The 25,312-nt window shown below is 37.5% G+C and overlaps 1 protein-coding gene across 1 annotated transcript in view; it reads left to right on the forward strand.

The window, feature by feature from the left end:
* Positions 1 to 25,312, forward strand: part of GRIK2 (glutamate ionotropic receptor kainate type subunit 2) — a 1,088,075-nt gene that overhangs the window by 330,034 nt on the left and 732,729 nt on the right. The window contains exons 2-3 of the mRNA XM_044292309.1: positions 7,274 to 7,441; positions 12,047 to 12,304. Of these exons, the coding sequence (XP_044148244.1) occupies positions 7,274 to 7,441; positions 12,047 to 12,304 (426 nt within the window). The remainder of the gene's footprint in view (positions 1 to 7,273; positions 7,442 to 12,046; positions 12,305 to 25,312) is intronic.

Raw genomic sequence — 25,312 nt, forward strand, 5'->3', positions numbered from 1 at the left:
GCTACTAGAAGGTTCCTGAAACTGGAGAAAATTGTTGGCAAGGCAGAACATTAAAATTGGCTTTATATGCTGATAGAGTGCTCCAATATATTCGCAATTGCTCTAATCGGCGCTAATGATGCAAATATTTTGGCGCAATGCATGAAACTTCACATTTTAGCAGGTCTGACTACATATTACTGATTGGTGCACTATGTATTGTTGTGACAGCACTATGTCTGTAGCATGTATGTATGTAGGGACAGCATAACCTAGCACACTACCTAACACATTGCACTGCAACAGCTACACTATATCAGGATATAACCTACAATGACTATCTCCCACTACCTATCTGTATTTATATATATATATATATATATATATATAAGCAATCTAACTATCTAACGTAGTGTGGAAAGCACAGAGCACAGCAATGACACTGCCGTCTCTTTTCAGAACTTTAAAAAAAAACAAAAAACTGTAGAAAATAGCTGCTGGGGAGGTTCTTATATAGTAAGGGGTAGGCAACATTTCTATTGGTTGCTAGGGATGTTGCTAAGCTCTGACAAAGACATTGCAGCCTTCTCATTGGCCCACAAGCAAGAAGTGAGGTTACTGATGAAAATAAAATCTAGAATATTCGAAAATACAAATATATATCACAATATTCTAAATATTCACATATTCTCGAAGTGCCGATATTCGCAATTACTATTTGCGATTCGAATATTTGCGCCCAACACTAATCTCTACATAGTAATGCAAATAGAAATAGCTTTCTGAAGGTAGTACAGATATTATATTTTCTCCTCTACAGTCTTCAAAGGGGAGATAAGTATACTTATTAGTTGCTTCATGATAAACAGTAACTATGCAGAGACCTGTCTGTGTTAAGAGTGACTGAGCATGGATGGCAAGCAGGTCTTAGCTCAGAAGATACACATTTCTATACACTTTGAACACCAGGTGGTGCTATACTGTGTGAGTAAATGTCATAATTCTTCACTGCCTCAGAATGTAAATGACAAGCATGTTTCATTGTTTATGTTCTATAAAGTGAATATGACATATAATGGTGGGACATGCCTCTCAAGGCAGGGTTTCCAGTTTAAGTTTTTTGATACAGTATTCTATAAATATATATATCTATATATATATATATATATATATATATATATATATATTATACAATCAGTGATTCTCTTTAGTGTGCTCAATTAAACAGAATTCACATAAGCACAATGTAGCTAACAGATTATAGGTTCATATAGCAGATATTTATGTGTCATTTGTTGAATTAGTTTTACATTAGAGCTCTGTTCCAACTTACATTAGTTCTGTTCTGTGAAGCTTCAGTTGTTCTGTGAAGGTCAGAATAGCGTAGCACACTGCAGTTTGTATTACAGAAACCTGAAATCAGTGGGAAAAAAAGCCCATCAATAGATCATAACTGCTCATAGCAGATCATAACAGATCTGTCATATCTGTCATTGCTCTTGTAAAAATGGAAATCATGTTGCCAATGTGGACAGATACTTACAACTATATCATTTAACTGTAATCTTAAATGCATATGTAGCAAAGTTTAAAAGAACCACCCTGGGCTTGTTACACTGTTAAAATAGCATACTTACACTATTTGCATAGCAGACTATTCCAGGATTGTAAACCTTGTAAAAATACACATTTATATCTAAAATTTACTCTTGGAAGGTATGGATTATTCTTGTGTAGATCTAGTTGATGTAAGGAGTCTTATAAGCAATGTTACAAAAGTCCAGCGAGAATGATATTGATATTGTAAAGCATAAGGGTAATCATAAATAAAACAGAACGCCCAGCAATAGACCCTATTGAAGGATATAATGACTAAATTTAATGAGAAAACTACAACTCTAACATAGTCAGATCGGGTGGGTCACAGATAAGTAGGACAGGCTGGGTGAGTGGTGGGGAAGATATCCCTGCCACTGTTACCCTGATCTGGTCCTATGCCCAGGGACGTCTCCTGGTGGTGGGGACTCCCTGTCCTCGTGCCTAGCCTGAAACTCCTGTCTGACCCTGATAAGGTGACAATTGGAGGAATGCTAGTAACAAAAGTGGCCCTCCTCGACGAATGACTAGCACAAAAAAAACACAAGGATATAATCAAAGAGGTGTCCACAGTATTCAACCCTCGTGACAGGTTGCCAGGAGGTACCGGGTTCACCTAGTGATTAAAAATTACGTAGACAGAACACACGCACAAAAGAAACATAAATACGAAAATTAAATGATATACAAAGGATGCAGAATTAACCCCATGCGAGGTAGATATACAAAATATAGGAGGCCCAACTAACAGATGCAGTGGGCCCCGTCTAATAATAATACGTAATTAATAATTGCGTTTGGAAAAGACACCAGTCCCAACCAAATTGATAAATAAGGATCGATAGATCGGACCCAGAAAAGGAGTACATACAGTCACTGGGAAATGAAGTGAGCAGCAGGATAACATGCGTCCATGCGAGGTTGCGTCTCTGGAAACAGAGGGAGCAACCCTATCTCACAAAGATAAATTATGCAGGTGCTCAAAGAGGGGCATCAAAAATGATGACCCCACATCGTGGTGGATAAAGCTGCCGTACACTCCCAGTGTGTGGATTACTCGCTGAAAATAGCTCCTATGGTGTAGAGCTATCCACCCAAGAGAACATGTTGATGAAACTGATGGGAAGAGGGTCTGGAGCAATGTTCCCTGGGGAAAATATACTTAAATAGCATTATGCATGAAGGAAGAAAGCTGTCTTTCTTGTGTCACCTATAGACACATGCACCGTAAGCCAGAATCAAACCCATTGTAGAGCCTCAAGAAATGACTGGTTAGTGATACCATCTAAACCAGAGACTATATCTGTAGACAAAAATAGTTTGGTGGGCTTGAAAATAACTTTCTTTTAAACAATCATTGAGTATATTTATAGAATACATGAGACACAGCACAGGCTGGACAGCAATATACAATACATGTCACAGGCTTACATGGTAGTAGGTGAACATAAAACACAGTACACACCAGAATCCTACCATACACTGCACCGCACCAGCATCTAATAAAGTTAAATATGTCATTCAACAGGCAACAGACAAGTACCAGGGGATGAGGGAGTGGGGTAAAAGAGGAAAGAAGGGGCACCACAGGTCCACAGACACACCAAGGTTAGAGGGAGAAGAAAAAGGACAAGAATCCTCTTCTTCATCAATGTCCACACTGTCCATTATGGCATAGCCTCATAGCTGGGTACAAACAATCCTATGATAATCAAGGATTGACAGCCTTTTCTAGCTCATGACTGAGCATTTCCTAATAAGCCACAAAATATCCTTACACCACCAGTTCATAAGAATTCCTGCATAGCCTCAACCATATGGATTCCAAGTAGCTGCTAAAATAGGTGCAATCATGTTTCCTAGGCACATCAGGCAGTACTTTATGTTGTATAGTCCACAGATACTATTTTGCAGCTTTTGCTCCTCCTTGTTTTAGTGAGATGCTTTTTTGCCAGGAGTGTAGGGAGTCTCACAAGCAATGCTACTGGGTGGGGAGGGGAGGCACTATGTTTTCATGTTCATTATTTATTGCTACTAGACACATTAATAAATCTGCATCTCAGAGTTACCATGCCCCTCATAGTGGTATAACTAATTGGATGAAGCCAGACTGTGCAGGGACATCCCCAACTGCTAGCACCCAATTGCAGATTCATTAAAATAGCAATAAGAGGGGAACAAAACAAGGTAGAGTTATATATTCCATGTTCTGGAAATATGTGTTTTGGTTTACAAATACTGATTCAAAATACTGACAAAAAATGGTGTATGAAAGAGGACAACCAGAGTTGAGGTAGTTTTAAAATATAATGTTAAATAGATATTCCTAGCTGGACACTTATAGAACAGCCACAGTATACTTGATAAATGTCTGTGTTTTGGGGGGTGTACTATGGCCATTATGAAAATATATGAATTCTGATACTAAAGCCCCAGTACTTAAAAGCAACAGAGCTAGAGAATGTGCTATTATTTTACTTTCAACGACTGTCTAGCTACACCCATAATTATAATGCTTGCCTACTACTTGGCCCACAAAATCAGGAGCAGGAATGCAAATGCATAAGTCATAATTACACTCCCACTTTAATTGTGTATATCAGAGAAACTTGTGTTCTTCATTGTTTAACCCTAACAAATATTGTGGTGCACATAAGTTATATTTGAGGGTTGTCCCTAAGCTGAAGACGCTATGCTGCTGCTTGACTGACAAGGCCAGGCATCTCTTGTTGGTGAGATGAATCAATTCACACAAATTATTTGTCCCATTTCTAATGCACATAAAAATGAGAAAAAAGGTAACCCTCTATCTGATTGTCAATTTTTTTTTTGTAAAGGAGCTTTTACAATTTAACTCCCACCCATGTAGTAGACAGGACAAAAGATATATTAAGATTGAATTCCCCTTTAAATATGTCTTTCATACCAATTTTAGCTGATCAGTGTAAAGAAAGCAGTGATTTTGTGCCAGGTAGGTGCATAACTGCTTAGTTAAAACCTGAATTATACATACTTTTAAACTTTTTTTAAATCATAGGTTAAGTGTTTTAGATGCTTCATAAACCTCAAGAAGTAGATTTTCCCATCAAAACTTTTGCAAATATAATGTATATGAGCCACTAGAAAGTTTAGAAAATTAATCTTCTATGTAGATATAGCCTTTAGCCTTCTCTGAAATTCGATTTAAAAAAAAAAAAAGTTTAATGCAAGAACGCTTACACTATATCGGCAATTAATACAGTTTTAGAAAGGGATATAAATTTCCTCTTAATGGCTCCAAAATGTCTGTCTCAGATTTGTATTGATTTTACTTCCTCACTTTTCATTTCATAAATTAGTTTTAGATTGTATTAATGCACAGTCAGATTTTAAACCTTTTTTTACATCAAATATTTATTTCCAAGATGAAATAGAAAGTCACTTAAAAATATTTTGAATATATTTTAAAAAGAAAGCTTTTAATCAGATTTATATAAAAAAACCAAAAAACTCATAAATCAAAGTCCTTTCACGTTAATAGGGAATTTGATCTTTATTAAATATGTTAAACAATGCAGTATTTTTAGAATTATAATTTTAAATGTGTCTGTTTGGCAACAATGGGGACAACATGTGTTTCTCTGCATGAAACCATATTCCTTGTCATATTATTTTCTTATTCTTTATCTTCTAGTGACAGTTATGAAAATATCCATACTTTACAAAGCACTGAATAATATCCCACTAATTCCGTAGACATGATATGTGTGCGTCTCCTGTGGCTAACATAATTCAATTTTAATATTGAAGATTTTGTCAAGCAAATCAATAATAACCACAAATGTATGTCTCTGCAGATTTACTGTTTTGTCTTGTGGCTTTTATGCAATCACCTTTATAGTGATACACAGCTTGATGCAACGAAGAACCTACACTTTGAAAAAATTATAGTCTATAGCCAGCCACAGAAATGTTTACATATGAATATTATCCTCATTTAACCCTTGAAGATGACACCTTTTCATATGTCTTATTGGAGAACAGCATCCTTATAGAGGGAACACATCTCTATTATCTAGTAAGGAGAACCATTCAAAGGGTTTTACAGGCTCCTGATATTGATGCCATCCTCAAAATATGACAATATTCAATCAGTGATTGTGCCATTCCCCACACCACCTGGGAAGTTTGTTCGCACATAAACAGACACCAAACAGTAATCATATTGATAAGTGTTTTGGGGCATTATGATAACATTTAGAGAAGGTAACATGTAAGCTTTTAAATAACTCTGTCACCAAGAAGACTCATTATTCAGCTGAAAACAAGCCATCTTGGCTGCAAAGATGGGGATTCTATGTATGTAACTGCTCTACTACAAAGAACATCTTCAATCTGACCAGAGGTTGTCATGAGAACAGATGATAATGTTGCATTTAATAGTTTTTTCCAATGGAAAAACTATATATTGCAAACGTCTCAACAAGACAACATGACAAAAAAAAATAAAAAAAGATATACTCAACTCATTGATCCACCACCACTCCTGTTCCATAGATTACCAGCCTTCCTCCATTCTAAAGTTCCTGCTGCAGCTATATCCTTAGGCCTCTTTCACACGGGCGTCTTATTTTTGGCCCGGGTAAGAGGCGGGTGCGTTGCGGGAAAATGAGTGATTTTTCCACGCAAGTGCAAAACATTGTCATGCGTTTTGCACCCGTGTGAGAAAAATCACGCATGTTTGGTACCCGAACTTCTTCACAGAAGTTCGGGTTTGGGATCAATGTTCTGTAGATTGTATTATTTCCCTTATAACATGGTTATAAGGGAAAATAATAGCATTCTGAATACAGAATGCATAGTAAAACAGCGCTGGAGGGGTTAAAAAATAAAATAAAAAATAATTTAACTCACCTTAGTCCACTTGATCGCGAAGCCTGGCATCTCCTTGTGTCTCCTTTGTTGAATAGAACCTGTGGTGAGCATTAAATACAGGTAAAGGACCTTTGATGACGTCAGGTTCTATTCAACAAAGGAGACACAAGGAGATGCCGGGCTTCGCGATCAAGTGGACTAAGGTGAGTTAAATTATTATATTTTTTTTTAACCCCTCCAGCGCTGTTTTACTATGCATTCTGTATTCAGAATGCTATTATTTTCCCTTATAACCATGTTTCCATCCCGATCGTCTCCTAGCAACCGTGCGTGAAAATCGCAGAGCATCCGCACTTGCTTGTGGATGCTATGCGATTTTCACGCTTCCCATTCACTTCTATGGGGCCTGCGTCGCGTGAAAATCACACAATATAGAGCTTGCTGTGATTTTCACTCAACGCATAAGTGATGTGTGAACAGCCCCACAGAAATGAATGGGTCCGGATTCAGTGAGGGTGCAATGCGTTCAACTCACGCATCGCATCCGCACAGAATACTCGCCCGTGTGAAAGGGGCCTTACAACGGGGCATACTGTATGATACTGCAGCCAATCATAACCTTTTTCTCCCCACCAGAAACCCCTTTAAAATTATTGTTTCTTATACTATAGCTATAAAGTGTGTTTGTGAGAGTGAAAAAGCTATTATGGTAATTGTACAACATAGCTTTGTTATTCATTTTGTCTGCTGTGGATAATGTACAAGCTATTTTTAGACAACATATTGTGAGGGAGAAGAAAACATTTTATATGCATCCATATTTATACTTTTTTTCTATTTCTAGGGGGAATTTTTGAATATGTGGAGTCTGGGCCCTTTGGAGCAGAAGAACTAGCCTTCAGGTTTGCAGTGAATACAATTAACAGGAACAGGACATTGCTTCCAAACACAACTTTAACATATGATACTCAAAGAATAAACCTATATGACAGCTTTGAAGCATCTAGAAAAGGTATTGGCCCCATTTACTACTATTAAAGTGCAAAACAAATATTAAATCTATAGCTAGCATATCTGTATCATTTCTCCACCTTTCATGTATTATTGTAAGTACACCATCTATAATTACTCACCAAACCTTGCATTTACTACGTGTAGGTTACAAATAACTGGAAATTAGACCCTAAAAGGCAATCTTTCTTGCAAATCTACGATAAATGCTTCAATCAGATCTTATTATGTCAGCCCTTACACAGGCCAATAAAAAGTATATGAAAGACTGCTACCAAATTCAGTTGTATATATTATATAAAATTCTATAGATCGGGTGGCTCACCTGTCCGCTCTGATGTGTGAGGTGCTCAGGTCTATCTGATTCACCCAGTCAGAAGAAAAAAGAATATATTGATTTGGTAAAGGACGGCACTTTCTATTTGGAAGCACTCAGAGATATGCGTGGCGGTATAATAGGAGCTTTAATGTACATAGAGCAATAAACCAGATTAAAACCAAATAAATATATGTATAAAAAGTAGTGTTGAGCGAACACCAAAGTGCTTGTGTGCTCTGGCCGAACACATGGGTATGCTCGTGTGTTTTACTGCGCACAATGGAAGTCAATGGGAGAACCTCAGACATCTCCTGCTCGAAAGAGAAGAGGATGTCTGGTTCATAAAAAATGGTTAGAAATTGATGGAAACCCCATCAAAATGGTTTGGAAAAAGCATTAAAGGGAACCTGTCACCGGTATTTTGGGTATAGAGCTGAGGACATGGGTTACTAGATGGCCACTAGCACATCCGCAATACCCAGTCCCCATAGCTCTCTGTGATTTTATTGTGTAAAAAAACCTGATTTGATACATATGCTAATTAACACAAAAGAGTCATATCTTACTTGTGTGACCAGAGAAGAGTCATATTTTCAAACTCTAAATCATCTCAGGTTAATTTGCATATGTATCAAATTGGTTTTTATACACAATAAAAGCACACAGAGCTATGGGGACTGGATATTGTGGATGTGCTAGTGGCCATCTAGAAACCCATGTCCTCAGCTCTATACCCAAAATCACGGTGACCAGTTCCCTTTAAGAAGATAGCTGGATGCATCTTAGACTCATATTATATACAACATACAATAGACAACCACACAAAGGCTATATGCCAAAAGCCAGGTATATACAAGCCATCAATCTATCCAGGACACAGATAGCAGCCAGCATACCTTATAATGGCAGCCTTGTGCACTATGAGATATTCCAAACCAGCTCTCATCTGACTGTAAACCTCAAAGTTATTTTGCATCTGTTGGGTGGCTTGGGTGGACCTGCACAACTAGATCAATATCATTAGGGCGACAAAAAGTTTTCTGATTGTCCTAACATAATATTCAATAAACTTTCTATACAGTTTTGTGATACCAAGCATAGCCACTATCCAATGGACTGTGTTGTGCTTCTTAAGCAATGCAAACAGCTGTTTGGTGGCGGTGCCCGTAGTCAGGACGACCCCCCTCCGCCGATCATATACCGATAACCTATCCAGAAGATAGTTCCTCATTGTAAAACAATTGGAAAACCCCTTTAATTGATAATTGACAGGAAAGTCTTGGTTCACATTGGTGTATATTTCCAATGCAGGCAAATTGTCTCATCTTCTATATATTTTTAACCAATAGAAATTAAGACAAAACAGATTGAATTGAAAACATAATTCCAAAAATAACATTTATTATGTAAAGAAAGTTAATACAAGGTCCATTTTTCTTCCTTTGCTGGCTTAATTTATTTTTCCATCACGTTGTACACTGATCTTTTCCATGGTTACAGCCACCCTGCAATCCATCAGCGGTGACCATGGTTGCACATTATAGGAAAAAGCAGTGTAGGTGGTCATAACCATGGAAACGAGCAGTGTATAATGTGATGGAAAAATGAATCCAGCCAGCAAAGGAGACAATATAGATGATAACAATATATTAGTAAGTGTCTTGTAATAACTGTCTCTACATAATAAATGCCACTTACTGATTTGAGAAAACTCCACTAAAGGTGTAATTTGTTGAGATTAAGTTTTCCCCTATCCACAGCATAGGGCATAACTATTAGATCATTGGGGGGGTCTTACCGTTAAGACCCCCACCGATCATGAGAATGGGACTCCATACTCCCTGCAGCCCCTCTGAAATTTAAGGAGTGACCAGTCAGGCATGCATGTTGCTGCTCCATTTAGATCTATGGAAGTTCCAGAGACAGCCAAGTATAGCTCTTGGCTATCTCCAGAATTCTTATAGAAATGAATGGAGCTACAGTATGCATGCCCAACTGGCTTTTCCATTCATTTCAGGGAGGCTGCAGGGGTACAGGGCTCCCATTATCTTGATCAGTGGTTGTCCCAGCAGTAGGACACCAATCGATCTAATAGTTATTTCCTAATCTATAGATAGGGGATAAGAATATAACTGGAAGGCCACATTAAAGGGGTTGTCTCATCTGAGACATTGGTGGCATATGTCACCAAATCAGATAGGTGTGGGTTGAATGGATGATTTTCTTTTGTCAGAAACTGTGTTTCTTATGAAAATTAATGAAAAGGTAAGGACACATTTGTACCTTACATAACAATATATACAACAGTGGAATAAGCATGTAAATCCTACTCAAGAAATGGACAATGCTTTCATGAAAACATTCCATATCACCAATCAATTGATGATAACATCTGTTTTATACAATGCTATACATATTGCTAAAAACATTATTAGAATATTCCTAAATTAAAAGTAGATTTCATATTAAAGTAGTATTTATCGTTTTCTCAGATATTTGTTTTAACTTGAAGTTGAAAGTCACTCATCTAAACTGCAAAGGTCACATTTAAACCTTCTAGTTTGTTTCCTACAAGTGAAAAAAAAATCCTTTTACAATCATCTTCATGCTATAACTTTGACAAGCTTTTCTATTCACGATCATTTCCATTAGTAAGAGGGAGCAGAGATCAGCACAATAAAAGTACATAAATGCCTATTAGACATACATATGCACTCTTTAGAGTTCAGCACAGAGCGAACCTTAATGGATTTTTAAATACCAAAAGTGTATGGGCTAGTGGCGGCTAAGCGCATCTTGACAAAGGCAAAACTATACAAATCAAGACTAATCTATACTTGACTACATTGAAATATTTATGTAAGGCTTTTCTATATCAGCATCTGCATGAACCAATACAAAGTGAATGCATAGGACAGTAGATTTTTTTTCCAATCCATATTATAAAATATTTACAGACAGCTAAAGTAAAGGATTTTGAGAAAATATAGCTGAAGCAAATCCATCCATTAGCAGGACTGAGTTAGTAATCTGGCTTAATATTTTAAGACATCACAATATCTGTGTCTTCCCATATCATTCTTAGGTTAACTGCAGTATATGCAGCTCAACCCTCACATACCAAACGTTCACCAACTAATGACCTATCATGAGGACAGGTCATCAGTATAAAACACTCAGAAAACCCCCTTAACTCTGCATTATAATTAAAGGAAACCTGTCATGTTGAACAGGCTGAGCAGATATTCCTGTAGGAAAAGATACTATACAAGCTATTATTATTATTATTTTTATTCCTGCTCAATCTGAGCCCAGGAGACCAGACGGATGTTCTGCTCATTCTTTCACATCAGACTCTGTATGCACACTTAGACAAGGGAGACCATCAATCATTGAATAGGACCACCTACTGGACTCCTCAGCTCAGAGTGAGAAGGAATTAAATGAAAAGTCCAGAATTAAATGAGTTAAATATTTTTTTACAAAACTATGGGACACATTTATTTAGATTGGCGTTTTAGAATCCGGTCTTAATAAAAAGTGATGAGCGGCAATATTCAAATTTGCAATATTTCGCAAAACTTTGGCTGAATATTCGCTATAAATGTGCAAATTCGAGAATTTGTGATCTCAAGTCATTGTTTACTTAATTACAAGAAATCGGCAATGCATTATATTTGCGATAAATTTGTGATTAGAATATTCAATACTATTCGCAAATACGAATATTTAGCACTATATTCTAAATATATTTGTGAATTCTCAAAGTGGCGATATCCACGATTAAAATCAACGATTTGAATATTCGTGCTCAACACCATTAATAAAGCCCTAAACTGGCGGTGAATCTGCCGGAGTTATGAAGAGGTGCAGGCCTCTCTATAACTTCAGTGCATCCACTGCCAGTTCTAAATGCAAGACAGCTTCCTAAAACAAGCGTGGGAAAATGGTAAATGAGACAGGCCTGCCAATCCCTTCCCTGCCCACACCACACCCACAATTTTAGAACTGGCATGAGCGGGGAGAAGTCACAGATAGCTGTGCAACTAAAAGTTGTGCCACCATCTGCACCCGAAATATACCTAATTTAGGTATATTTCAAATTAATAAATGACCCCGTATATATCTATTTGCTCAGCTACTCTTGATCTATAACCTGATACCCACAGATTGGACTGTATATATCTAGTTTGACACTAAATGTATGTGCTGATACAAACCTTACTACATTTTTAAAATAAAATAGATCTGAATGTTACTCTTGTGTCCCCTTTTGTATTCTTTTAGCTTGTGAACAGTTGTCTCTGGGAGTAGCAGCTATATTTGGACCGTCGCACAGCTCTTCAGCAAATGCAGTGCAGTCTATATGTAATGCCCTTGGGGTTCCACATATCCAAACTCGCTGGAAACATCAAGTTTCGGACAACAGGGATTCATTCTATGTCAGCTTGTATCCAGACTTTTCCTCACTGAGTCGAGCAATTCTTGATTTGGTGCAGTTTTTCAAGTGGAAAACAGTTACAATCGCCTATGATGACAGCACGGGTAAGAGAAACTTCTTAAAGACCAACTTAAAGATTTCAATGCAAGTGATAAATAGATTCACTACAAGAGATACATTTAACAAGCTAGTCTTTAAACATTTTCATTTTAAACGAGTCTCATTTTAAAGATCTAAAACAGTCTGAAGAAACTATTGATTTAGTAAGATCACTCTTATGACCTTCAGTCTGCGTAAACAACATAGCATTTTCCTCTCTGACCTTCCTAAATGTTAATCGAACCCAATCCGTGCCACTGGGACTCAAGACACCATTCTTTTTAACATGCTGTCTCTTTTTATTAAAAGTGTCTTGAATTTAATTAGACAAGTTTTTAGATAACTAGGATATTTCATTTAATTTTATTTGATGAAGTAGATGATGGTGACTGTCAGTTACTAATACTTTTCTCAGATTTTCCAGTTAAGTCTTGAATACAATAGCCTTCTCTTACATAGGTGTCAATGTGTCCATGCTTAGCAGTGGTTTGAATTCAATTGTTTCATGTAATAGCTGTCTAGGTTAATCTGTTTAATAGCGTTACAGTTTCATCACAATATTGGAGTTGAATAAGTGTCCCAATGAGATTTACTGTATAAATGACCACCCTTGTGCTACATAATTGACACACAAATGATATAACTTCAGCAGGCATAATGACAGAGGAAAAATGGTCGTAATTAAACTAACACTGAATGTTGCTTTAATTATGCTGTATAAAGAACAATGTAACCTGGCAGAAATTGATTGATTTCATTTCTCCATTAGTAAAATGGTAGGTTGCTGGTATAATACTGTACAATCAAATTTGCATTCACATGTATTTTATTATGAGAACTAGCATATTGTTATGCCCAGACACCTTTAATGGTAGGTGGCTTTAACATTTTATATTATGTTCCTATTTTCAGTAAAAAAAAGGGGTTGTTCAGGTGGTCACCAAAGTAAGCCACATGGGGAATTTAGTATTCTATATCCACCCCAGCTCCATATTAATTTTTGCTGATATGTTTCAAGGTGTTGTATCACAAAAGACCAGACCCCATCCTTAGAACCCTAGCCTACACCCTTTTTAAGAAGGAAAAGTAACAAACAGTAGAAAACAATATGCAATTTGGAAAAAGGCCCTTTTACGCTTTTTTCATAAGCCTTAACTTATTTCATTTGGTCTACCAATTTTCTCAATAAAACAATTTTTGTAATTGTGTAAAAAAATAAATTGTGTCGCTCCATTCGAAAATCCAAATTATTATTTTACTTTTCCATAGACAGTGCTTGTTTGTTTTGCAAGATGATTCAAAGGTTTCATATTGATCTTGTTGATCTTGGGGTATGTAATGTATTTTTTTGAGGCAGGATACACAAAACCAGAAACTAGCATTTTATGACAATTTTTTCTTTTATGGCATTCACTATATGGGATAAATAATGTAAAAATGATATAGTTCATGCTGTTAAGGAAAGTTATATGTAGAAGCATTTGCTTTGTAGACAAATTGTGTGAAATACATTTATGCTAATCATTTCTATTAATTATGAGCAATTAGGATAACAATTGGTTTTGTTCACATTAATTGACCAAATAGAAGCATGCTGGTATCTCCATTTGTAATGCTAATTATGTATAAATAAAAGCAGAGCATTTATATAAAGAAGCAACAACAACTAAACTCAAATCATAAGAAATTAGTGACCAGGATTTATACTATATTTAAAGGCCTTGTCTCGGATCTTAATATTGGTGACTGTAACGGATCTCCTAGCACCCCGACCGGGTACCTCCGTCGATAGATGCTCCTAGTGCTTTCCGAGGACTCCAAGCACTCCACTTGACACCGTACGCACTGCAGACCCCACAAACCGCCGAAGCTTGGTTGAGGTCTCACCGTCTCCTACCCACCCTGGACCTACGACAAGGCTCCAGGCACCAGTGGGTGAACCTCTCCTAAAACCAGAGAGCAGGAACAGCTCTTACAAGAGCTAGTAGTTATGCCAGGGGAGTATAGCAAATCTTCAGCGTATAGCAATCCCCCAGTGTCGATCAGTTACCCAAACACCAGCCTCAACTTGGTAAAGGGTAAAAACAGGAACTCTTTATTTGGACACACAAGCATTGATTTATACACATTTTCCAACAAGGTTACCACCCAAAGGGTTTTGTAAAAACAGCCAATAAGCGCATACAATACACTCAGACACTCCCACACAAAATCCTCCCCTCTGCCTGTGATAGAATTACCTCACACTGGGTTGATGTAATCATGCAATAAGAGAAAAGAAAAAAGAGGTTGAGTAGTTCTACCAAGACTGGAGGTCCTGGGAACGAGGCGCCAGAGGGATGGAGGATAAGTAGGTATAAATAAAAAGAGAAATATAAAATAAAATAAAGTAGCACCACAAAACTACGTGCCTATTCAATGACTATTTGGGGAAGGCTGCGCAAGTGTTGTAGGGAAGTGAAAAATACTTTCATTCCCTATAGACAAATACCAGTGACAGGTGAACCTTGTCCGGAGGCAAAAAAATATATATATATCCAAGGAATATACTAGATGGATCCCACCAGACGTGATTCAAGAAAACAGAAAACACTACAAAAGGCGCCACTCCCAAGGATGTAAAAAGGGATAAGTGAAACAAATGATGATGTTAGAATAATAAAAACTATAAGATAATATATGGTAATAAAATAAAAATTATTATTATAAGGTACTCTCCTAAGAAGAGATTCCTATGGATGAGAGTGGTAGTACTCACTTCACAGGGGGGGGTAGTCACAGGATAAAGCTCAAGACACCCGTGACCAACTGCCCCCCTCGCCGGGATCTAATGTCAGATGATACCAATTGATGGCAGCCAACAGCAAGGCTTCTGATCAATGCAGTTTATTACAATAAATTAGCCCAACGCGTTTCGGAGGTCTTATAATCCTCCTTCTTCAGGGGTATTAAAAAACAAGAGAATTTTTCAGACATACAGTATTGTTAAATCAACTGAATACAATAAGAGTGCACACTAGGGGATACATAGAAAGTATACACCAATATATATAGTCATAAATCAAAAAATAATAAGTCAAAAAATAGACATAATATATACATATTCACATATCTCTATCCAAAAACACATGTGATCATAACTCTATCACAAGTAAGATGAAAATAAATCTCGAACTAAAAATAAAAATACAATGTCCGACTATTATGTTTTCCACTTGCAAATAGTGCCCTATAGTAATCACTGGATGCAATGTTATATCAACCTAATCCTCACTACAAGAAGGTTTGAGTTAGCAATATATTAGTACATTAATTACCTTCAGGGGTCTTTTCGAAAGGGTCTCCTACTGCTTCAAAAGGACAAGTTCCTTTTAGGTGAACTTCCCCTTTAATGGGTATTTAAATGAAATTCGAGCAGCACATGGAGGTGGCGTCTAGGAAGAGGGGGGGGGGGGCAAACCGGAAGTGAATGTCCCTCCCAATCTAAACCTAACTGGTGGCCACAATCGACTATGAATGCCACAATTTAGCCAGCATCCAATATACAGGTTGAAGATATATATTCTCAGCCATATGTTTAGGCATGAGACTCTAGTTCGGAGCCAGGAAAACAGACCGGATCGCCATGCGTTCCAGAGTGGAACGCACCGCGACTTCCGGTGAGCGGCCCGTGCATCACTTCCTGTGCGTTCCACAGTGGAACGCACAGCAACTTCCGATATAGATCGCGGCTTTCTCCTGTATTCCACTGCAGGACCCACCCCAAGAGCTGCCCAGGATGGTGAAACTAATGTGCAGAAGTCACATGTACACAAAGATTCTGCTAAATACTGTGCTAGGGGGAAAAAAGGACAAATGAGAGGGAGTGGGGTGAATTGCTTATTGGTAAAGGTATAGGGCTATAGTGCTCAATCTACTTTTAATGTATAATATACTTCTAATTGGTGGGGATTAAAAATTTGATTTTAATGAAAAATAAAATAAAATATAAAATATAAAATAAATAATAAAAAAATATATATAATAAAAAACAAATAAAAACTAATATTACATATATTTTAATATAATACATGTCTCTCAAATAATTGATTAATAAAATAATGGGGATAAAATTAGAACCCATAATCTCTGGAATACAATTGGATAGACCAATGAACCAGTGATATATTAGTAATATATAATGGGATATTAATTAATTAATTCCTTAATAATATTATCTTATTACATTAATATACTAGAAATTAACATATTCCAGGCACTCATTAAGGCCAAATGGTGTTAAGGTATTCAGGTGGAATATCCAGTACATCTCTTTTTTACACAGTGTCTGGAAACAGTGTGTAACCTGTTCAATTGGTGTCACACGTAGGCTTGTAGGGTCGCTCTCATGTACTTTGGCAAAGTGTCTGGAAACGCTATGAGTGAGCACTTTTCTCGTGATATTAGAGCGGTGCTCATTCATTCTCTCACGCAGGGTTTGTGTAGTACGACCTACGTATAGAAGTGAACAAGAGCATTGAAGAAGGTAGATCACATTCATCGTGCTACAATCCATGTGTTGTTTGAATGTGAATATTTCGCCATTTGAGGGATTTTTTATGTTCTGAATGTCATGTGTAATCATAAGGCAACATTTACACCTACTACCTTTACACTTAAAAATGCCTGGTGTGCCCTTTAATGTTTTGGAAGAGTGGTCTACTTTCGGACAGGAAGGGGCAAGTAAATTTTTTAAGGTTTTCGCTCTACGGAACGTGAGAATGGGTGTGGAGGCAATGCCTTTGTTCAAAAGGGGATCTTTTAATAGTATTGGCCAATTTTTTCTTAGGATTTCTCTGATTAAGTTATGTTGTGAACTATATCTGGTGACCAGACCTAGACGGCGGACTGAACTAAGGTCCTTTTTTCCAGATGCTGAGTTGTCCGTCTTTGGTTGTAAACTCTCTTGTTGGCTAGTTTTCGAGATTCTTTTGATGGAATTTTCTAATAGTTTTTTCGGATAACCTTTATCCCTGAATCTCTTCTTGAGGAACCCTATTTGGCTCTTCACAGTGTGATCATCAGAACAATTTCTCCTTATCCTTTTCAATTGACTGAACGGGATATTTCTGATCCACTTTGAATGATGGCAGCTCGAATATTCCAAATAACTGTTGGCGTCAACGGTCTTAAAATGAGTTTGTGTAATAATTTTCCTGTTTTCTATATTGAGTTGAAGATCTAAGAAAATCACCGATGTAGTACTATATTCAAGAGTGAAGGACAAATTCCAGTCATTTGAATTTAGTTTCTTGATAAAATTACATAATTCCCTACTATCACCCTGCCAAATAAAAATAATATCGTCAATGAATCTACGGTAAAATTTGATATTCGGATATGATAAAAGGCCAAACTCCTCCTCAAATCTGCCCATAAATAAATTGGCGTAAGATGGGGCAAATTTCGTGCCCATTGCCGTACCTTGAGTTTGTAAATAAAAATTACTATTAAAAAGTAAAATAATTATGTTTTAAAATAAATTCTATGGCCCTACCAATAAAATCCCTCTGGTTTCCTGGCATCCGAGCATCTTGAGATAACGTATGCATTATAGCAGCAATACCTAGTTCATGCCTGATATTTGTGTAGAGAGCCGACACATCCAATGTAACCCAAATAAAATCATCCTCCCAGCACAAGCCTTCTAGTGAGGTGATCAGGTGGGCTGTATCCCTAATATAAGAGGGGAGCTTAGTGACATATGTCTGCAAAAAATTGTCCACATATGCCGATAGATTCGCCGTTAGGCCTCCAACCCCTGATATGATCGGCCTACCTGGGGGATTGGTTAGGGATTTATGTATCTTCGGCAGAAAATAAAAACGTGGAGTGGAAGGATGTGCTGTTTGGAGAAAGCTTTTCAATTTCTTATCGATTATACCCCCTTCGTACCCTATTTGAACCAGATCATAGAGTAATTTCTTAAAGTCTCGAGTGGGGTCCTCTGGGAGGGGTTTATAAAAAATTTTGTCCGAAAGAATCCTCATAGATTCCGCAATATAATATTCTGTGTCTAGAATCACAATCCCCCCTCCCTTGTCAGCACTTTTTATAACAATTTCCTTATTCCTCATTAGGGTTTTGATGGCTAGTTTTTCTCTACGTTTCAAATTTTCCTTTATCTTGTACCCTTGTCCCTTGTCGGTGTTATTTGTTTTTGGTTCAACTAGAGCCCCTTTGAGGTCCCTCATAGTCACGTCATAAAAATATTCAATGCAGGGGCCTCTGCTATCTAATGGATAAAAGGTGGATTTCCCTTTTAAGTCACACGGAATAGGTGCCTGAATGGATGTATTGATTGCAGCGGGGGTCAAGTTGGATAAACCTTTGGGTTCTAGAGATTTACCCGCAAAATGTCTCTGTAGTGTAAGCTTCCTGATAAGTTGGTTCAGGTCAACAAACACCTCAAAGAGATCAGATCTATCAGTGGGACAGAATGAGAGTCCCTTACTCAAAAGTAGAGTCTCACTTGAATCTAAATTATACTTAGAAAGATTGAATATCCCCTTGGATCTTTCTACTAGGGTAGGTGATGTTATTTCAAGTTCTTCTTTGGTTTTAATTTTTTCTTTGCGGGACTGTCTGCGTTTTCCACCCCTTCTCCCTCTGTGACGGAGATTTGTCTTTTGCGGGATCGGTTTAATGGGAGGAAAAATTTGGTGATTTTGGTGAGGTGGTTCTGAGTTTGGGGTTGACTTGTTGGTGTCAGATACGGGCTCACAGATAGGGTAGTGGACCAGTTTTTTCGCATCGGAGGTGTCGAGTTCTTTGTTGATTTGGCTGTTGGCGAAATTCGCTCTAAAAAATTATTGTCTACTATTGTTGACGGTAGTTTTAGGAAGTGGTCTGGACTACTAGTCGATACTGAGTGAGTCGAAATGTCTAAGATTGATGTTCCTCCTTCCGGACTACTAATAGACACTAAATGTGTTGAAATATCTGAAGTTAACATAACCGGGGTTAGGGATGTGGAATCTGCTGTAACCTTCAATTGGTCCAAAGTTATTTCGGTATAGGGTCCTTCCAAACCAGTACCGCGACTACCTATTGGTGTGTGATATATAGAAGTGTTACTGTGATAGGGGAGTCTCCCTTCTTCAAAGTTTAGTGTGTTACCCGTCATAATTGGCGACACCGGAGATGATTTAGGGGTGTCCAATTGGATCGGCTCTTTGGCCCGCCTATGTGTCCTGTCCTGGACAGAACACGGTCCTTGGATTGTCTCCAAAGCTATTTGGTGGGGACCTAAAAGGGATGAAGGTATACTACTTAATTGTTTGGCAATGGGTTTAGACATTAAAGGTACAGGTCTCCTACAGTTGGAGTCCTGTGTGACCACATTATTTGATCTAGTATTCCGATTGTCAAAACCATATCTACTGCTGTTGTAGATGGTTCTACCTTTAATAACTGACTCTGCATATGTAAACGGTTTCTTGTTGTTTACAGTTACATTCTCAGTCCCAATTAGATTGCGGGGTATTTCAACTGGAAGGGGGGGGACTGTTCTGGGGGTGTTAATAGGGGGTCTACTCACTAGGGGGGGAGGGACTGTTCTCGAATTGATGTTGGTTGTTCTCCTCTCCCATACCCTCACCTTCTGGTCTCTGTAGTCGGACAGATCCCTAAAAAGTTTTGAACATTTGGTTCTAACTTCCTTATATTCAAAGGTTCTAAATAGCTCCCTTTTCTGTGATAAAAGGAAATGGGGGTCTTTGTAACTTTTCTCCCCTTTTAAATGACTCTTCAGTTTGCTCGCAAGGTGAAGACACATTTGTTTTCTTTTAGTGATAAGAGTTCTCATAAAGTCCCTGGAGCAACGATCGCTGATACCAAGCCATTGATTTTCAAAAGAACAGTCATTAGAAAATGTTGGTTTCAAAGGTAGTCGTAGACCTCTTGGTATAATGTCAAATAACAGATAGATAGAAAGAAAAAAACAATCTATTTCATTGTGAATGAAGTCTTTCGTCAATTCGATGATGTTGTCATCAGGGTCCACAGGATCTCCTACCTCCCTTGTTTGATGGGTTGAGACCCAAGAGCTTTCTGCAGTTTTGGTCGGAAAATGGCGGTTAAATCCAGTAAGTAATTGTTCCAGTTCACGTTTCAATCTATTAAAAAGATTTGGAATATGGAATATGAGGATTCTTTCAGGACAAATTTTTTATAAACCCCTCCCAGAGGACCCCACTCGAGACTTTAAGAAATTACTCTATGATCTGGTTCAAATAGGGTACGAAGGGGGTATAATCGATAAGAAATTGAAAAGCTTTCTCCAAACAGCACATCCTTCCACTCCACGTTTTTATTTTCTGCCGAAGATACATAAATCCCTAACCAATCCCCCAGGTAGGCCGATCATATCAGGGGTTGGAGGCCTAACGGCGAATCTATCGGCATATGTGGACAATTTTTTGCAGACATATGTCACTAAGCTCCCCTCTTATATTAGGGATACAGCCCACCTGATCACCTCACTAGAAGGCTTGTGCTGGGAGGATGATTTTATTTGGGTTACATTGGATGTGTCGGCTCTCTACACAAATATCAGGCATGAACTAGGTATTGCTGCTATAATGCATACGTTATCTCAAGATGCTCGGATGCCAGGAAACCAGAGGGATTTTATTGGTAGGGCCATAGAATTTATTTTAAAACATAATTATTTTACTTTTAATAGTAATTTTTATTTACAAACTCAAGGTACGGCAATGGGCACGAAATTTGCCCCATCTTACGCCAATTTATTTATGGGCAGATTTGAGGAGGAGTTTGGCCTTTTATCATATCCGAATATCAAATTTTACCGTAGATTCATTGACAATATTATTTTTATTTGGCAGGGTGATAGTAGGGAATTATGTAATTTTATCAAGAAACTAAATTCAAATGACTGGAATTTGTCCTTCACTCTTGAATATAGTACTACATCAGTGATTTTCTTAGATCTTCAACTCAATATAGAAAACAGGAAAATTATTACACAAACTCATTTTAAGACCGTTGACGCCAACAGTTATTTGGAATATTCGAGCTGCCATCATTCAAAGTGGATCAGAAATATCCCGTTCAGTCAATTGAAAAGGATAAGGAGAAATTGTTCTGATGATCACACTGTGAAGAGCCAAATAGGGTTCCTCAAGAAGAGATTCAGGGATAAAGGTTATCCGAAAAAACTATTAGAAAATTCCATCAAAAGAATCTCGAAAACTAGCCAACAAGAGAGTTTACAACCAAAGACGGACAACTCAGCATCTGGAAAAAAGGACCTTAGTTCAGTCCGCCGTCTAGGTCTGGTCACCAGATATAGTTCACAACATAACTTAATCAGAGAAATCCTAAGAAAAAATTGGCCAATACTATTAAAAGATCCCCTTTTGAACAAAGGCATTGCCTCCACACCCATTCTCACGTTCCGTAGAGCGAAAACCTTAAAAAATTTACTTGCCCCTTCCTGTCCGAAAGTAGACCACTCTTCCAAAACATTAAAGGGCACACCAGGCATTTTTAAGTGTAAAGGTAGTAGGTGTAAATGTTGCCTTATGATTACACATGACATTCAGAACATAAAAAATCCCTCAAATGGCGAAATATTCACATTCAAACAACACATGGATTGTAGCACGATGAATGTGATCTACCTTCTTCAATGCTCTTGTTCACTTCTATACGTAGGTCGTACTACACAAACCCTGCGTGAGAGAATGAATGAGCACCGCTCTAATATCACGAGAAAAGTGCTCACTCATAGCGTTTCCAGACACTTTGCCAAAGTACATGAGAGCGACCCTACAAGCCTACGTGTGACACCAATTGAACAGGTTACACACTGTTTCCAGACACTGTGTAAAAAAGAGATGTACTGGATATTCCACCTGAATACCTTAACACCATTTGGCCTTAATGAGTGCCTGGAATATGTTAATTTCTAGTATATTAATGTAATAAGATAATATTATTAAGGAATTAATTAATTAATATCCCATTATATATTACTAATATATCACTGGTTCATTGGTCTATCCAATTGTATTCCAGAGATTATGGGTTCTAATTTTATCCCCATTATTTTATTAATCAATTATTTGAGAGACATGTATTATATTAAAATATATGTAATATTAGTTTTTATTTGTTTTTTATTATATATATTTTTTTATTATTTATTTTATATTTTATATTTTATTTTATTTTTCATTAAAATCAAATTTTTAATCCCCACCAATTAGAAGTATATTATACATTAAAAGTAGATTGAGCACTATAGCCCTATACCTTTACCAATAAGCAATTCACCCCACTCCCTCTCATTTGTCCTTTTTTCCCCCTAGCACAGTATTTAGCAGAATCTTTGTGTACATGTGACTTCTGCACATTAGTTTCACCATCCTGGGCAGCTCTTGGGGTGGGTCCTGCAGTGGAATACAGGAGAAAGCCGCGATCTATATCGGAAGTTGCTGTGCGTTCCACTGTGGAACGCACAGGAAGTGATGCACGGGTCGCTCACCAGAAGTCGCGGTGCGTTCCACTCTGGAACGCATGGCGATCCGGTCTGTTTTCCTGGCTCCGAACTAGAGTCTCATGCCTAAACATATGGCTGAGAATATATATCTTCAACCTGTATATTGGATGCTGGCTAAATTGTGGCATTCATAGTCGATTGTGGCCACCAGTTAGGTTTAGATTGGGAGGGACATTCACTTCCGGTTTGGCCCCCCCCCCCCTCTTCCTAGACGCCACCTCCATGTGCTGCTCGAATTTCATTTAAATACCCATTAAAGGGGAAGTTCACCTAAAAGGAACTTGTCCTTTTGAAGCAGTGGAGACCCTTTTGAAAAGACCCCTGAAGGTAATTAATGTACTAATATATTGCTAACTCAAACCTTCTTGTAGTGAGGATTAGGTTGATATAACATTGCATCCAGTGATTACTATAGGGCACTATTTGCAAGTGGAAAACATAATAGTCGGACATTGTATTTTTATTTTTAGTTCGAGATTTATTTTCATCTTACTTGTGATAGAGTTATGATCACATGTGTTTTTGGATAGAGATATGTGAATATGTATATATTATGTCTATTTTTTGACTTATTATTTTTTGATTTATGACTATATATATTGATGTAATCATCACAGGCAGGAGAATACACAATAGTCTTCTGTCCTGGAGACAACAAGACGTAATTCAATTATCTCTCAGGACAAAGGGACATCGCCAATACACACAGAGAGACAATGGAACAGACCTCACTACTCAATGTATACAATGTCCCACCTTTACAATACACATAGACATTGAACATCCCAAAATGGCATGAATTGGACCAGGGATTCAAGTTAGTACAAGTCCTTTGTGAACAAAGGAGGCCTGGCTGATGAGAGGGCCCGTAATCCAGGGGCAGGAGTCGGGCAAACAGCCCCCTCCAAAACACCGTGGCGAAATGGCTTTCGCCAGTGTGACCTATCTTAAGGATTGGTCATCAATATTTAATTGGTGGGGTCTGACTCCTGACACCTATCAGCTGTTTGAAAAGACGGATTTGCTCATTCTAGTGTTGCAGCAACTTCATACTACACCAAGCACAGGGCTGTACATTGTAGAGTGGCAGTGCTTGGTATTGCAGCCAAGTGCCAATCACTTGAATAGTACTGTAGTGTACATGTAACCAATGGACATAACGTCACAGGCCTAGGAAGAGGCCACAGCACATTCTTGAGTGTCACAGCCTCTGAAAACAACTGGGCGGCGGAGATGCCATGAGTCAGACCCCCACTGAACAGATACTAATAACCTATCCAAAGGATAAGTCATTAATACTAAAATCTCCAAATATTCATTTAACAATAAAAAATATCAGTTTAGAATATGAGAAATATTATAAATTTACAATATTTCATAAAAACCTTCTTTAAAATTCAATATATCAGTTTAGCAGATGAGAGATATTACACATTCAGAATATTTCATAACATATTCTTTACATTTCAATATTTTAAGGCAGACCACATTCATAATATCCTTTGATACAAACATTGCTGTGCAAATGTCAGCTTTTATTGCTTGTCTTTATTGTATTTTATTGTGGATTATTGATAAATTAGTGGAAAAAAGGTTTGTTTTCAACGTGAAATGCATGTTCTTTATCTTCATGTTTTGCTTGTCACAAGAAGTGGGGAACTATGCATTTACTAATACACAGCTAAAGTCTGGACTTGTTTCCTCTGGGAATCTAATGCTCTAGAATTCATAGCTGATTTTTAGGTGTATGATATAGTAAATGGATATAAATAGAACTATATGTTGAAAAAGAGCTCAACAAGACTATATGGAAACTGAAATTGTTAGGTATTGAGATTACAGAATTTGTAAATTGTTGTAGGTTCTTGTGTTAGAATACAATAGGAACACAAGGAGGTGGATATATAAATACACTTTTAAGATACAGTATACTGCACCTCAGTCTTAATATTTCTTTTAGATTTTAGTTACTGTAAAGGGATACATATTAGGACTGTTTTGACATATGTATCGGATTATATATTGAAAAATATATGACAGGTGTGGCTTAGTTGACAAATGTTATTTTTGCACACATCACTGCTGTGGCCAGTGATTGGCTGATGAGATGTTAAAAATTCCATCACTTTCTAAGTGAACAAAGTCTCCAAAAAGACCTGAGTTTGATAGCCATAGACAATAACTGAAATTCAAGCGCAGAGGAGAGAAAATGCAGGGAGATTGCACTCATGTAGCAAGATAGCTCTCACTTTAGTCCTAGGATAAAGTCATATAATGCATTCTTGAACTGTGGGTAAAGTTCATGCAAGGATTAAAAAAAAGTTGTAATGTGCATTAGACTGGTAAAGACTATTGTTTGTGGAGTTATGAGATACCAAATGTCATTATTGATTTCACACATGGCTTAGTTTTGACTAGGCCATGTGACATCATGTTCATTGTTCAC

The sequence above is a fragment of the Bufo gargarizans genome, chromosome 4 (assembly GCF_014858855.1).
Source record: "Bufo gargarizans isolate SCDJY-AF-19 chromosome 4, ASM1485885v1, whole genome shotgun sequence".
Lineage (NCBI taxonomy): Eukaryota > Metazoa > Chordata > Amphibia > Anura > Bufonidae > Bufo > Bufo gargarizans.